A 15096-nucleotide genomic window follows, 5' to 3' on the forward strand; every position below is an offset into this window, starting at 1 on the left:
ATTTCAAATGTGCTGCCAATGTAGAAAAGTCCCATTAAGGTACAGGACTGCACGTAGTCCAGGTAAAAGGAAGATTTCAAAATTAACATTTGGTAGAATTCTTCTGATAAATCTGATATGCATGGTAGAACAAGTTAGATTACTTCCAGAAGTATAAAAGAAAAAAGACAGTAAGCAAATAATACACTTTTGCTAATGTTTTGATTGTATTCAAATTTTTATTTTTTTAAACAAAAAACTTAAGACAAATATTTTAAATAATAAAACATGATGTATTCTAGACATTTGTTGGGTTTTTTAAGACAATTTGTTAAATTTGGACTCCCGCAGTTCTGCTGTGATACTTTTCAACATTTATATTATTTCTTGCTATTTTATTTGTACTCCAAAACCTGCTAAACAAGAAATCACTCTGCTTACACGTGAAGCTTCACTTTAAGAAACTACTCCACTACCATGTAGAACACACATACAGAACAGTCTTTTTATTTATATATCTATACCTATATATATATATATATATGTATATATATTTACAAAACACAAGAAGTCTGTTCAGCCATTTTGGTTTTGTTGTTACTTTGCCCACACTGAGATTAGCAAAAAGCTAAGTCAGTAGTAAGCAAGGTTCCACTCCAGCAGTGTGGAGGATGACATCAACCGAACTTCCTTAAACAAACCAACAAAGGAGAAACACGGTCAGCAAAACTCAACTCCTGTAAGTGATTAAAAAAACTAAAGATGCAGTGGGTCACAACTAGACTGGTTTTCACTGTGTGGCTTTCCTGGGTACAACACTGGCCCATTCATTTTACATAAAGAAAGGAATATGCATCCAAGCCTTTGTTCAGAAAAATGCCCTTCAAAACAGATTCATCATAAGGCAAAAAAGGGAAAAGAAAAGAAAAAAAAAAAAACAGATAAAACAGTTTGGCCCAGAGAAAACCTTAAATAAAATGTGTATACATAAAATATACACATTTATAGATATATTGCAATTTAAATTATGTATACACTCATCAGACAAAATGAATTGGCTCAGTAAAGTGAAAAAGTGTCCTCTATAAATATGTAGTTATTGCTAATGTGCTACTCATTCTGCTTGGACATAGACACGTAACTTAGAATTCGGAGCTGCCATGTTGCCAGCCTTAGCCCTGCAGTAGGCATCATATTAGACAACAAGCCACCCAATCCTAAAGGAAAAGCATAATTCCGCTCTAGAAAAACAGAAGGCTTACGCACTGTCCCTTACACTTTTGCTAATTCTTTTTAAAAACAAAAATAAGTCCAGTTCACCACAAGCTAAGAACAACCTGACAAGCAAGTTTAGCTGCATGATTGGGCGCAGAGTGTGACATACAGCGCGTATTTACAACTAGTGAGGATCTAGTCTATTCTGTCATACAAACTGGAATACAAAAATCCAATTTAAATAAGACTAGACTATCATAGTAAAAAAAAAAAAAAACCCACACAGAAGACTTGGTTTGATACTGATTTTAAGAGTAAAACTCATCCTGTCCCCTCTTAATTAATACTCTAATGCAATTTATTGATTGATGGGTAGAATATTTACTTACTTAAAAAAGATATTAAATACCTGTATCATGAAATTACATTCTTATTAACAATAAGACATACTGTGTAAGAAAATAGCTCATGTGTGAAATGTGTTTGAAATGCTTTTTTTCCTTACAACTATCAAAACATCCACTCACACTAAAACAAAAATCATCCCCCCCAAAAAAAACTTAAGGGAAGATGGGTGGGCCCAGCAAGGAGTAGGGAAGATTCAGCTACACTTAAGATAGCACAGTGATTAACAATGGTTCAAGACAGAACCAACACGAGTTGGTCAAAAGGATGCCGTCCATACATGGCTACAATTAAAACCAAACTCGGCCACTTTTGGTTCTTTGCCGTGAGACCCCCCCCAAAAAAAATCGCTCACAGATTCATATAAATACTAGACTCCAGCTCTTTTATCATTATTATTATCATTTTTTAAAAAAGTTTTCCATTTGTTTCTGCAAGGCCTAGCTACCTTATTACAATTTAGACCTGCTCTGCAACGACTACAAGAGGTAGGCATAAAGCATGAAAAAGTTTCTCAGTCAGTACCTCGTGGCGGCTCACCGCACACCACGCATGGGAGACACCACAGGTCCTGGCCCTTCTGGGCTTCAAAGGGACGTTGCCATTCCATCTCTAAGAGTGTATTCACAAATAAGAAACTTTTTCTACTGAAGGATACTGTCAAGAGTGTTGGTTGCAGAGCATTCATATATATATATACATATATATGAATATATATAGCATTCATATATATATGTATATATTTGTTTAAAAAAATAAACAACAACAAAAACAACAACAACAAAAACAAAAAAAACAGGGCTCTTAGAACCAATCTCTTGATTCTCTACTTTCATAAAATAAAGTGTACCATTTGGCCAAGACTATAGATGAACTCCCCCCTCCCCCCACAGATGCAAGTGGCATGCAAAATAAATTAAAGAACAGATACCAAAACATACATGTGATAAAACTACTGAAGGTAGATCTTTAAAAGCATTATATAAACATAATTTATAATACTTCTCTGTTTTCCTTATATACAGTCTCAAGGCTGTGGTTATACATCTAGGATTTCCTCTGCTGTCCCTCCACAGCGTAATCTATAGCGACCAGTTCTCCAGCTTATAGTAGGGTCCCATAATGCCGACAAAAAAATGTAGATTGTCATGGATTCTCGGATGAACCAAGCGACTGCATAATCAAGTTTTGAAAAACACAGTGTGCCACCCTAGGAATTAAAAATAAAAGAGAAACAAATGTACTAATTTCCAGACTAAAGATACAGTTTAAAAACTAAATATCTGGGGAGAGGGCACCAAATATAGTTTAAATGTATACTATTTATGTTCAATAAAAAAATTGTTAAAAAAACCTAAATATCTGGTATACTACATAATATTAAGACTATTTTTTTTTCCAATACTGAAAATGGAACCCAGGGGCATTCTACCTTTGAGCTACACTCCCAGCCCTATTTTTTAGTCATTATTTTGAAACAGGGTCTCACTGAGTTGCAAAGGGTCTCACTAAGTAGCTGAGGATGTTCATGAACCTCGATCTTCCTGTCTCAGCCTCCCAAATGCTGTGATTACAAGCATGCACCACCATATCCAGCTTAAATTAAGTCTATTTTTTACATAATTTAAATGCCATCTCTTTCTTTTCCTTCCTTCCTTCCTTCCTTCCTTCCTTCCTTCCTTCCTTTCTCTCTCTTTTTTTCTTTTGCATTGGGGATTGAACCCAGGGGCATTCTACCTCTTAGCTATACCCCTAGCCCTATATTATTTTTATTTATTTTATTTTTAAACAAAGCCTCCATAGCATAATGAGAATATCACTCATTGTTTAGGCTGTCCTCAAACCTGTAATCCTCCTGTCTCAGCCTCCCAAGTACTAGGATTATAGGCATGTAACATCATGACCACTTCATCCAATACCATTGAAGAAAACATTGATTATTAGTAAAAGCAGTATTAAAATACCTACTATTCTACCACACACTTAGTTGCACATCTGTTGATTTGTTTAGCATCATTTTTCCTGAAGCCTTCATGAAATCGATTGCATAAGCAACTGAAAGTTGCAAATCAAGTTAAATTTCACATCAACATGCCACTAAGGAAAGTAATATTTAAACCTATAAATAATAGTTTCCAGAGATTTTCTTCAACCTTTTCTAAACTGAAATAGTTTAAGTTCCACCACACGAGTGCCAACTTTTTCATGCCTATCCACATACCTGGACACCCCTGAGTTGAATGTAGTCAAATATAAACCATGCCAAGCAGTGACACATGAAAAATACCATAATGTCCCATCTGAATACGTGGTGGGCGGCCCATCCGATAATTAAGCTGGCAACGAAGCACTCTGAAATTGGCTCACAAATGATTGTAGCAGGAAGCATGTTAATTCGCAATTTGGTCCATCTAAAAAAGGACAAAAAGGGTTTGAAGACAACAGTGTGGTGGCGAGACTGATTGTTTTCCAACAGGATCACTTTTTTTTTTGGTGGTACTGGGGGTGGAACCCAGAGGCTTTCTACATCTGGGCTGTACTCCCAGACCTATTTTTTATATTTTATTTGGAAATAGGGTCTAAGTTGCAGAGACCCTCACCAAGTAGCTGAGGCTGACTGTGAACATATGATCCTCCTGTCTCAGCCTCCCAAGTACTGGGATTACAAGTGTGCACCACCATGACTGGCTCTATAATTTATTTAGTACACCAAAGAGAAAAAAAAATGTATAAGCTCATTTGCATGGCCTTTTCTCTGACGAATGCAGATTATAAAATTTAAGGCACAGAAAGTACAAAATGGAAATCAGAATGTTAAAATAAAATCAAAATCTCAACATCTCTTTTTCGAATATTCCAGTGTTAACCAGAAAACATATTTAGACATTCAATTTATTTTGAACCCTATTTTCCTGGAGCTATAACCTATAAACAAAAATCTCACTCCTAGATATTAAAAAAAAAATTTTTACCCTACCCCCTTCTTTGAATGAAGATAAAAAGAAGAGAGTTGATTTACCTGATCATTCTGGATTGGAACTGAGAAATTGAATATGAACCAGAGTTTTGCATTGCAACTTGAGTGGACATTGCAAACCTCCAACCTCTGAAAATGAAGACAATTATAAAATGACCTACGATGCTGAGCACAGGCAAGCCTGACGGGTCATGCTTTCATTAATCACTATGAGAGCCAGCAGCTGCTGGCACTCAGGGCCAACTCAGTCCTCAGGATCCACACACTACTGCTCATGGGCGTTTGAGCAATTACGTCAGCCCAAGATAAACTATCAGCAAGCTGGAAAGAACTATTGCCCTCTTCATTTGCAGTTTAAGAAACAAAGTGCAGTTATCTTGAGAATACTCAATGGGGAGGGCTCTGTATTTAATACTATAGATGCTGATTACTGCTACCCACCTCCTCCAGAAAGAGGGACATAATTCAAAAAGAAATGTATATTGAATATCATTGTGAGAAATAACTTTAAAAGCATACTTCAATTTTAATTCCAATTCATTTTTGTGCCTGAGGTACTGGGGATTGAACCTGGGAGCATTCTACCTCCCAGCTATATCCCCTGCCCTTTTTTTAAATTTTTGTTTGAAACAGAGTCTTGCTAGGTTGATGTGAGTCTCACTGCTTGCTGAGACTGTCCTCGAACTGGTGATCCTCCTGTCTCAGCTTTCCAAGTGCTGGGATTACAGGTGTGTGCCACCACCCCCAGCTAGAAATTTATATTTATACTACTGAAAGTGCACAATCACAGAGAAATTTTCCTTTAATCACTTCAAACCACACTAATGTGAAGGATATGGAGAAATCAGAACATGTAAGTGCTTATATATATGAAAAATATATTAATATATAAAAGTATTATTAATATAAAAATAAACGGTTAATATATTAATATATAAAATATGCTACTTATATAATATACAAGTATATTAATATACAGAACATATTAATATATATTTTGCAGTACTAGGGATTGAACCCAGGGACATTCTACCTCTGAGCTGTGCCCCTAGCCCTATTTTTTATTCTTTATTTTGAAACAGGGCCTCACTAAGTTGTGGAAGGCCTAAGTAGCTGAGGCTAGCCATGAACCTGCGATCCTCCCAAGTACTGGGATTACAAGCGTGCACCACCATGCCCGTCTGTTAATACATATTTTTAAATACTACAATGTCCTTTGCAAAATTTAATTATTCTGTATAAACTAGCAAAAAATAAAAATAAAATATCCCAAACCCATGATATGCACAAAAATAATAAGCCAACAGAAGTTAGGTACTAAGAAGACTATGGCTTAATTTAGTTTTCTTACCGGTCAGCTATTGCCTTGGCCATAAAGTAATCTTCAGCGATGTACTGAGCAAAAGCTATAAGCCCTCCAGCTTGATCTAACACATCCTTTCTCATTAAACAAGACATGCCTGTCACACATTTGAAACCAGTTACATTGGCTGAGATGTAAGACCTTGGATGTGAAGTTCCAAAATATACCTGCCCAGAAAGACACAAATGCACACAATTAGAATTTTATGTTAAAAGTATAGTGGGTTTTTTTGTTTGTTTTTGTTTGTTTGTTTTTGCAGTGCTGGGGATGGAACCCAGGGGCATTCTACCTCCAAGCTATATCCCAGCCCTATTTTTTAGTCTTTATTTTGAAACAGGGTCTCACTGAGTTGCAAAGGTCTCACTAAGTAGTAGCTGAGGCCGGCCATGAACCACAGTCCTGTCTCAGCCTCCCAGATGCTGGGATTACAAGTGTGCGCTGCCACACCCGGCAAAGGTATAGTGTTTATAATACACTCTTTTTCCTAATGATTTTCTCAAATATGATTATCATATTATTCTTACATGAACTACTTGAATAAAAAGTAGTATACAAGAGTATTTACATATAATGGCTGCTAGTAATTTATGGGGCTGATTACCTGTATTATCATCATTACAAAGAAATACTTATATAGAGAAAAGCTATTATATTTTCTTTTTTCTTTCTTTCTTTTTTTTTTTTTTTTGCGGTACTGACAGGGACATTCTACCTCCAAGTCATACCCCCAGCCCTATTTTTTATTCTTTGTTTTGAAACAGGGTCTCACTGAGTTGCAAAGGTCTCACTAAGTAGTAGCTGAGGCTGGCTGTCTGTGAACCGTGATCCTCCTGTCTCAGCCTCCCAAACGCTGGGATTTATAAGTTTGTGCCACCACACCCGGCTAGCATATTCTATTTTCAAATACCATCTTCTTCTAAAGCTGTAATATTCAAAGATTTATCCAAATTAAAAAACTTAGTTTGGACACAAGATAGGAAGGTAAAAATATTAACTGGCATATAAAATACTGAGAAACACTTGATGGCATGTTCTTTGGATGTTCATACAAAAATATAAGACATACACATCTAATTTGATCAATATCCTCAATATCTACATGCATGGCTGTATGTATGTACATGTGTATAAACATGAAGGCATGCATATATAACCACGTCACCTACAGGGATATCACCGCCAGTATTATATTTCCTAATTACGTTTCGTGCAGCCTTTCCTTGCTAGTTCCTTTCTGTTCAAGTCAATGAGAATTTTCCCAATTTCCACAATTTTTCACCTTCACACACTTTCTTAAATAAGGTGAGCACTAAACTTCTACCTCCCAGCTCTTAACTGTCCTTTCTCTAGATATGAGATGTGCAAGCTGATAAATAAATCAACACACTTACTAGACATAAACTCCTTTAGATTATTTATACCTTGGCTATGCCTTCTATTCTTTTTTGTGTGTGTGTGGTGCTAGGGATTGAACCCAGGGACATTCTACCAAGCTACATCCCCAGCCCCATTTTTTATTCTTTATTTTTGAAACAGGGTCTCACTAAATTGGAGAGGGCCTCACTATGTAGCTGAGGCTGTCCTTGAACCCACAATCTTCCTGTCCAAGCCTCCCAAGTACTGGGTTACAAGCATGTGCCACCATGCCCGGCCTCCAGTCATCCTAAGTATGGCAGAGTGGCTTTTAGGTACACATGCTTGTAGTCCCTGCACTTGGGAGGCTGAGACAGGAGGATCGTGCAGGTTTGAAGCCAGCCACGCTGGCTTAAGAGACCCTGTTTCCAAGTAAAAATATAAAAATAGGTCTGGGAGTGTAGCCCGGAGGTAGAAGGGCTTCCAGGAACCCCAGTACCACAGGGGAAAAAAAAAAAAAAGAGTGGGTTTCTGGGAAATGTGCATCATTGACATATATTTCTGAAACAAAAGGACAATATGCTATATAAGAATATATAGTATTTTAATTTGAAATAATTACCCAAAATTTCTACTATCAACCAAAAACTTGGGAATTTAGGTCGACAATTTCTTGCAGTAGGAGAAATATAGGCAATATTAAACAAGAGCTAAAGCTCAAATTGACGTAAGTCAATATATCTTTACCCCTTCATACCTGGGGCAATCATAAGATTGCAATTCAGTATAAATGCAGAGACTCAGACGGGCGTGGTAGCACACACTTGTAATCCCAGTACTTGGGAGGCTGAGACAGAAACATTGCAGGTTCAAAGACAGCCTCAGGTATTTAATGAGGCCTTCCACAACTTAGTGAGACTCTGTATCAAAAGAAAAAAGAAAAAAAAATTGGGCTGGGGGTGTAGCTCAGAGGTAGAATGCCCATTAGTTCAATCCCCAGTGCTGCATAATTAATTAATGGGAAAAAAATGCAAAGGCTCTGAAAGGATGTTGATATATTTAAAAGACTGAGACTATGTATCCTTTTCTGAAAACATAAAGACAAGTTTTTCTTTCTAAATGTTTAATAGTTTGGTACACATGGTGGATACATATGATAGACTAGAATATAGCCAATAAAATTATTTTTATGAAAAGTTATTATTAGCCAGGCATGGTGGCACACGCTGTAATCCCCACGCTTGGGAGGCGGAGACAGGAGGATCGCGCAGGTTTGGAGCCAGCTGCGCTGTGGCTTATGAGACCCTGTTTCCAAATATAAAAAAGTATAAAATAGGTCTGGGAGTGTACCCTGGAAGAGAAGGACTTCCAGGAATCCCAGTACCACCAAAAAAAGTTATTATTAACATATGGGAAAAGCTTATGAAGAGACAAAGTAAGGTAAAGTTTACTTTTAGAGTACTATCTCAACTATGACTTTAAAAAGGCACGTAGGAGCCAGGCATGGTGGAACACCTTCTAATCCTAGTACTTGGGAGGCTGAGACAGGTTCAAGGAAAGCCTCAGTATTTAGTGAGGCTCTCAGAAATCTAGTGAGACCCTATTTCTAAATAAGAAATAAAATGGTTCTTGGGATGTAACTTCAAGGTAGAATGCCTCTTGGTTCAATTTCTCGTACCACAAAAGTGGGAGGGGAGGTTTGCTATAGTTCATAATTAGAATGGCCCTGAGTTTAATCCCTAGTACCAAAAAACAAAACAAAAAAAAAAACCAAAAAAACAAAAACAAAAACAAAAAAACCCACAGGGGAAAAAAAGTAGAATTTAAAGTGCTCAAATGCAGCTGGGCATGGTGGCACACGCTTATAATCCCAGCATTCGGGAGGCTGAAACAGGAGGATTGCGGTTCACAGCCAGCCTCAACTACTTAGTGAGGCCCTTTGCAACTCAGTGAGACCCTGTTTCAAAATAAAGAATAAAAAATAGGGCTGGGGGTATAGCTCGGAGGTATGATGCCCCTGGGTTCTATCCCCAGTACTGCATAAATAAATAAAGTGCCCACATGCTAAAACAAAAACAAACAAATCTTAATTTAAATAAATATTTTCTTGAATTAGTAGGGCAATGAGGATTTTGTTTTGTTTCTTATACCTTTCCATAGTTTATAGTTTTCTAAACACAAGTTAATGTTTCTGTTATATGTGGAAGAAAACGGGCCTGGAATACAACTCAGTGGTAGAGTACTTGCCCAGCACATGGGAGGCACAGCATGTAACCCCCAGCATAGCAAAAACAAAATAAACCAAAAAAATGTTGAGAAAAAAGAAGAAACACGTGTTTTTTAGAAAATTACAGGCCCGGCATGGTGGCACACACTTGAAATCCCAGTACTTGGGAGGCGGAGACAAGAAGATCCGGGTTCCTGGCCAGCCTCAGCTACTTAGTGAAGCCCTTTACAACTCAATGAGACCCTATTTCAAAATGAAGAATAAAAAATAGGGCTAGGGGTGTAACTCGGAGGTAGAATGCCCCTGGGTTCCATCCCCAGTACTGCAAGAAAAAAAAAAAGAGAAAATTTCAGAAATTTGTTTCAGAAGGAAATCAAATATTTTTAATAAGGACTTACATGAACAATATTTTATATTTGAAATACATCCTAAGATGTAAAAAAAAAAAGGGGGGGGAGGAGGTTCAGTTGGATCTCTGAAAAAAAAACCTTATCATTTTATCTAAGTCATTTATCATTTTATCTAGAAGGACTTTTTTTTAGAACAGAAAGTGAGCATGGTAATAGAAAGAATATACTGTGTTCATGCGGGATGTCTCCCTGGCAGGCAGCATGAAGCAATCCTTGGGGCCTGAAGTGCCTCCCTAATGAAAATAGCAACCCTCACCGTGAGAATCTTGGCTTACCAAATGGACTTCATATAAACAACATCAGGTAGCCAATCTCGATTCATAGCAGCCCCAAGCTTCCAGGAGATTAAGGATCTGATAACATGAACACTATTTGCAGCAATTGCCCAACTTACCTGTTCTAACGTGGCGGCAAAGCCTTGTCTGTCTGCTACATACGGCAGTCCATGAACCAGGCCTACTTTTTCTGTCATTTGATTAACCATGTCAGTTAGTGTGTCTGGAATTACTAAAATAAGTAAAAATAAAACAAAGATGGAAAGAAGGGAGAGACAAGGTTATGTTTTAGTAAATTGACTACTAAAGTAAAATACATTTTGTGAATTGTTATGAAATTAGTCAAAATTATCTTAAACATATGAATTTAATAAGGATTCTCAATTGCTTTTCTGAGTAAAATACAAAATTTCAAGAGGACATATTTTATGATAAAGTAATTAACTCTACACATTTTCATCCTGGTATACATCTAATATGTACCAAAGGCTTTATACTTTGAAAAGGTTACCCTGCTATGTCAAATCCTCCAAACTAAAATAAAGGACAATATGCCCCTTGGAAAAGGTTCTAGAGAAGTCAAAGGACTGAGTCCTTATCTCTACTCTCCAACCATAAAGGGAAGCTTACTTTCTCAGCAAAGTAATATGTAATATGATCTAAACTGCTAGTGGGAATGGGATGAGATTGTATTTAGCAAAGATTTGTACAAGGAAAGGCATAAGAAATATGACAGCAACTTAAGATATCAAATATAAAGAATGAACATAATTGCTGATCAGCAACTCACTGCCCATGTTAATTTTCAAAATCTACATTTTAAGTTAATAAAAAATGTCAATCTCTGCCTTATCTTCAAATAGCAAAACCACATATTGTTTTACACAAAAATTTTTTTTCCCGGTACTGGGGATGGAAACCAGGGGCATTCTACCATTGAGTAATACCCCTAGCCCTACTTATTTTTTCTTTATTTTGAAACAGGGTCTCACTGAGTTGCAAAGGGCCTCACTAAGTAGCTGAGGCTATCCATGAACTGCGATCCTCCTGTCTCAGCCTCCCAAATGCTGGGATTACAAGCGTGTGCCACCACGCCCAGCAATACGAATGTATTTTTTTTTTTTTATTTCCTTCTGTTTTTCAAGAACTAAATCTAGAGTATAAAATGAAGTTGTACTTGGACCTTAAACATGCATATTCTATGTCAGTGGTTCCCAGCCAGGAACAATTCTTCTCCACAGGGCACACCAGCCAGTGTTGGGAGACATTTCTGGTTGTTCCAATTGAGACATTTTGGTGTTAGTGGCATCTAGTGGGTAGAGGCCAGGGATGTTCATAGAACATGCTTTCAGAAAGCCCCCGTAACAAAAATGATCAGGCCCCAAATGTCAGTAGGGTTGAGGCTGAGAAACTTCAGGTAATTAGAATATAGCAAAACATTACTTACTAATACAAGTATGAACATTTAAAAGTGCAAATGACAATTTCAGTATATAAAAGGTTTCTTGTTAAAACTATTCTTTTAATGCTTGAAATTTTCTCTTCAAAACTGAAAACATTTTAGTGTATATACATTCTAGGTTAGGATTAAAGAGACCAAATCTCATTAGTAAGTACAACTGGACATATAACCATGGAATGATGATTGAATTAATTATTAGGCAAAGAAAATGGACTTATTATTTTTTATTTCTTTTGGCATCTTATCATCAAAAGAATAGTTTTATCAAATGAATAAGGAAAACCTCACCTCTTATTCCACTATCACAAATCCATATAAGATCATACTTTGCAACTTCATATCCCGGCATTAAATTATTAATTTTAGGATTAATGCCAACCTTTTTGCCACCTAAAAATGTAAAGGCATAACAGTAAAAGATTTGCATGATGTTGAAAATATTTTATATTATAAAGATAAATAGTAGAAGTAAGAAGTACTTTCACATTTAACATTTTTGTGTTTGTGCGAGTGGTATTGGGGATGGAACCCAGGGGCCTTCTACCTCTGGGCTATACCCCCAAGCCTATTTTATTTTTTATTTAGGAACAGGGTCTCATTAGGTTGAGGAGGGCCTCACTAAGTTGCTGAGACTGGCTTCAAACCTGCAATCCTCCTGTCTCAGCCTCCCAAGTACAGGGATTACAAGTGAGTGCCATTATGCCTGGCTTCACATTGACCAATTTAAGCAAACAGATTTTCGCATGTTTTACATTCTCTACTATTCATATCTAGTAAGTATCATTTGGCTTACTTCCCAGCATAGTCATAAGATACAGAAAAGGCCACATATTGAAAATATTAAAGAAACTCATGTCTGATTATTAAGTAAAATTAATTTTTTGCTGGGTGTGGTGGTGCAAGCTTGTAATTCCAGTACTTGAGAGGCTGAGACAGGAGGATGGCAGGTTTGAGACTAGTTTCAGGAACACAGTGAGGCCCTCCACAGCTTAGTGAGACCCTGTTTCAAAATAAAAAATAAAAAGAACTGGAGATACAGCTTGGAGACAGAATGCCCTGGTTCAATCCCTAGTTCAATATCTCCCCCCAAATAATATTTTTTGTTTGTTATTTTGTTAATCACAGGTTTTTGAGGGGAAACCTTTAATTTTTATAGCTTTTCTCAAAGAAATGTAATTATCTTTCACTACTCCAAAATATATAAAGCAAACATGCTAATAAGGCCAATTCATGACTAACAACACCTTAATCTACAGTTTAATGCAGAAAGGTGTATTGATACTCAATACTGTCAAAGCAAAACGATTAGCACAGAAATAATTTGTTACTTACCTATAAATAATCTAGCATCAACATTTGGATATTTTCCAAGGAGCTTCTTACATACATCAATGGCTGGATCATCATGGTCTTGTACACAAAGGAGTACTTCATACTAGTCAAAGAAGACAGTGTATATAAATCAACCTCTCCAAAAATAAGCAGCTATTAGTAGCATTTACAACAACTGATAAAAAAAAAAACATGGAAAAAACCCAAGCAATTGTATGTACAAAGTTTAAAATTTAAGAGAATTTCAGCAATGGATGCAAACGCTTATGGTAGGCGTTGCTCAGAAGGAGGGAAGCTTCTTCCCAAGGACAGGGGCCTGTGTGCAAAGCAAAGGAATAAGAGACTGGAATGCCCAAGGCCACGTCTAGTCTAGCAGGTGATGGGTTTCGAAGCCTGTCCGTGGTCATCATCGTTGAGGACCCAAGAAATGCTCACAGGGTGCCGGACAGAGTAAAAAGCAATACTGAAAGAAAGCTAAACAAATATACCCTCCATTCTCTGGCAGCTCTGACTTTGAACCAAATATTATTTCATAAAGTTGACATGAATTACAAATAAAATCCAACTGACAGACTTAAAAGGCAAAGTGAGATTAGATTTTTTTTATTGTATACTTTCTGAAATAAAATAGAATTTTACTTGACTGAACATTTACTATCTTGAAAAGCATGCTTTGTTAGCTTGAGAACTATATTTTGGATTTTATTTTGCTCAGCAATATGTTTAGTTAAAAAAAAAAAAAACTTCTTCTGAACACTTGAATGGCTGTGTCAAAATTACCTTAGGATACTTATTTTAAAAAGAGAATTGGGCCCTGTTCTTAGAGATCTGAATCAGAATCTTTGGGGGTGATTTTGACACATAGCTAGGCTGATAAAATCTTGAGCTAAAACTCTTAAGTTAACAGTTAGCAAACTACTACCACTTAAAAAAAACCAGTGCTTTCTCTCACGTACGAAGATGCTACTATATTATTTTGTGGGATGCGTATTCTAAGTAGTAATTTTTTTCTTTGAGAAGTGGTGATAAATTCAAGCTGACTCAGTGACAAATTTCCTACCAAATCCTCCTTCTAGAACCGGTTGAACATTTCTAAGCACAGAAAGGAAGTTAATTACATCCATGGAAAAAATAGTAGAGCTATGTGTTCTAAAAAATAAAAAGAGCTAAGGACATAATATTTTTAAAGTGCCTAACCTACAGGGACTAACTAAGGTAATGGGAAGCCCATTTTATTAATTTTAATTGATAAGCATATACAAATAGTGAAAAAAAATATTTACAGTATCTATAAGCAAAATAATTAGTTACTGCTTTCCAAATACATCTTATCTCACCCACAGCTTGCAATAAAAAAAATATATATGGCTGAACATAAAGGACCAGGACTAGGGTCAACTAAAAAGGACTGGCTAATAAGTTAGTTGATTTTTTTTTTTAATTGTGGTACTGGGGACTGAACCCAAGTGCAATCTACCTCTGAGTTACACCTCAGCCTTTTTTCTATTTTTTTTGAAGCAGGGTCTTGTTAGGTTGCCAAGAGTCTCACTACATTGCTAAAGCTGTCCTTTAACCTGCAATCCTATCTTAGCCTCCCAAGCACTTGGATTACAGATGTGTATCACCAGACAAGGCTAAGTTATTTTGTTTCCTGGAAAAAAAAAAAAGTGTTCTCAATAAATGTCAGAGCTAGGCATAGGGGTGCACGCTTCTAATCCCAACATTTGGGAGGCTGAGACAGGGGAATCGCAGTTTACAGACAGTCTCAGCTACTAGTGAGGCCATTTGCAACTCAGTGAGACCCTGTTTCAAAATAAAGAATAAAAAAAAATAGGGCTTGGGATGTAGAAGGGAGGTAGAGTGCCCCTGAGTTCTACCCCCAGTACCACACACACAAAAAAATTTAAGTCAGCAGTGAAAACAGTGTATATGTTCCTCATATAGCTGTCATATATCCTACCCAATTATCTACCTTTAATGACTGATCAAAACTGCCACTCAATGCTTAAAGCCAGGTGGGTATGGTGGCGCATGTTTATAATCCCAGTATTTGGGAGGCTGAGACAGGAGGATCACAGGATTGTGGTCAGTCTCAGCA

The 15096-nt window shown here is 36.8% G+C and overlaps 1 protein-coding gene across 1 annotated transcript in view; it reads right to left on the reverse strand.

The window, feature by feature from the left end:
* Positions 1–2638: 2638 nt before the first annotated feature.
* The window catches only part of UGCG (UDP-glucose ceramide glucosyltransferase), a gene marked incomplete at both ends in the record, with an annotated part of 44852 nt that continues 32394 nt past the window's right edge, over positions 2639–15096 (reverse strand). The window contains 7 exons of the mRNA XM_080709367.1: positions 2639–2809; positions 3821–4010; positions 4619–4705; positions 5928–6106; positions 10324–10436; positions 11955–12056; positions 12999–13101. Of these exons, the coding sequence (XP_080565493.1) occupies positions 2639–2809; positions 3821–4010; positions 4619–4705; positions 5928–6106; positions 10324–10436; positions 11955–12056; positions 12999–13101 (945 nt within the window). The remainder of the gene's footprint in view (positions 2810–3820; positions 4011–4618; positions 4706–5927; positions 6107–10323; positions 10437–11954; positions 12057–12998; positions 13102–15096) is intronic.

Source organism: Muscardinus avellanarius (assembly GCF_963383645.1).
Source record: "Muscardinus avellanarius genome assembly, chromosome: 13".
In the NCBI taxonomy this organism is placed as follows: Eukaryota; Metazoa; Chordata; class Mammalia; order Rodentia; family Gliridae; genus Muscardinus; species Muscardinus avellanarius.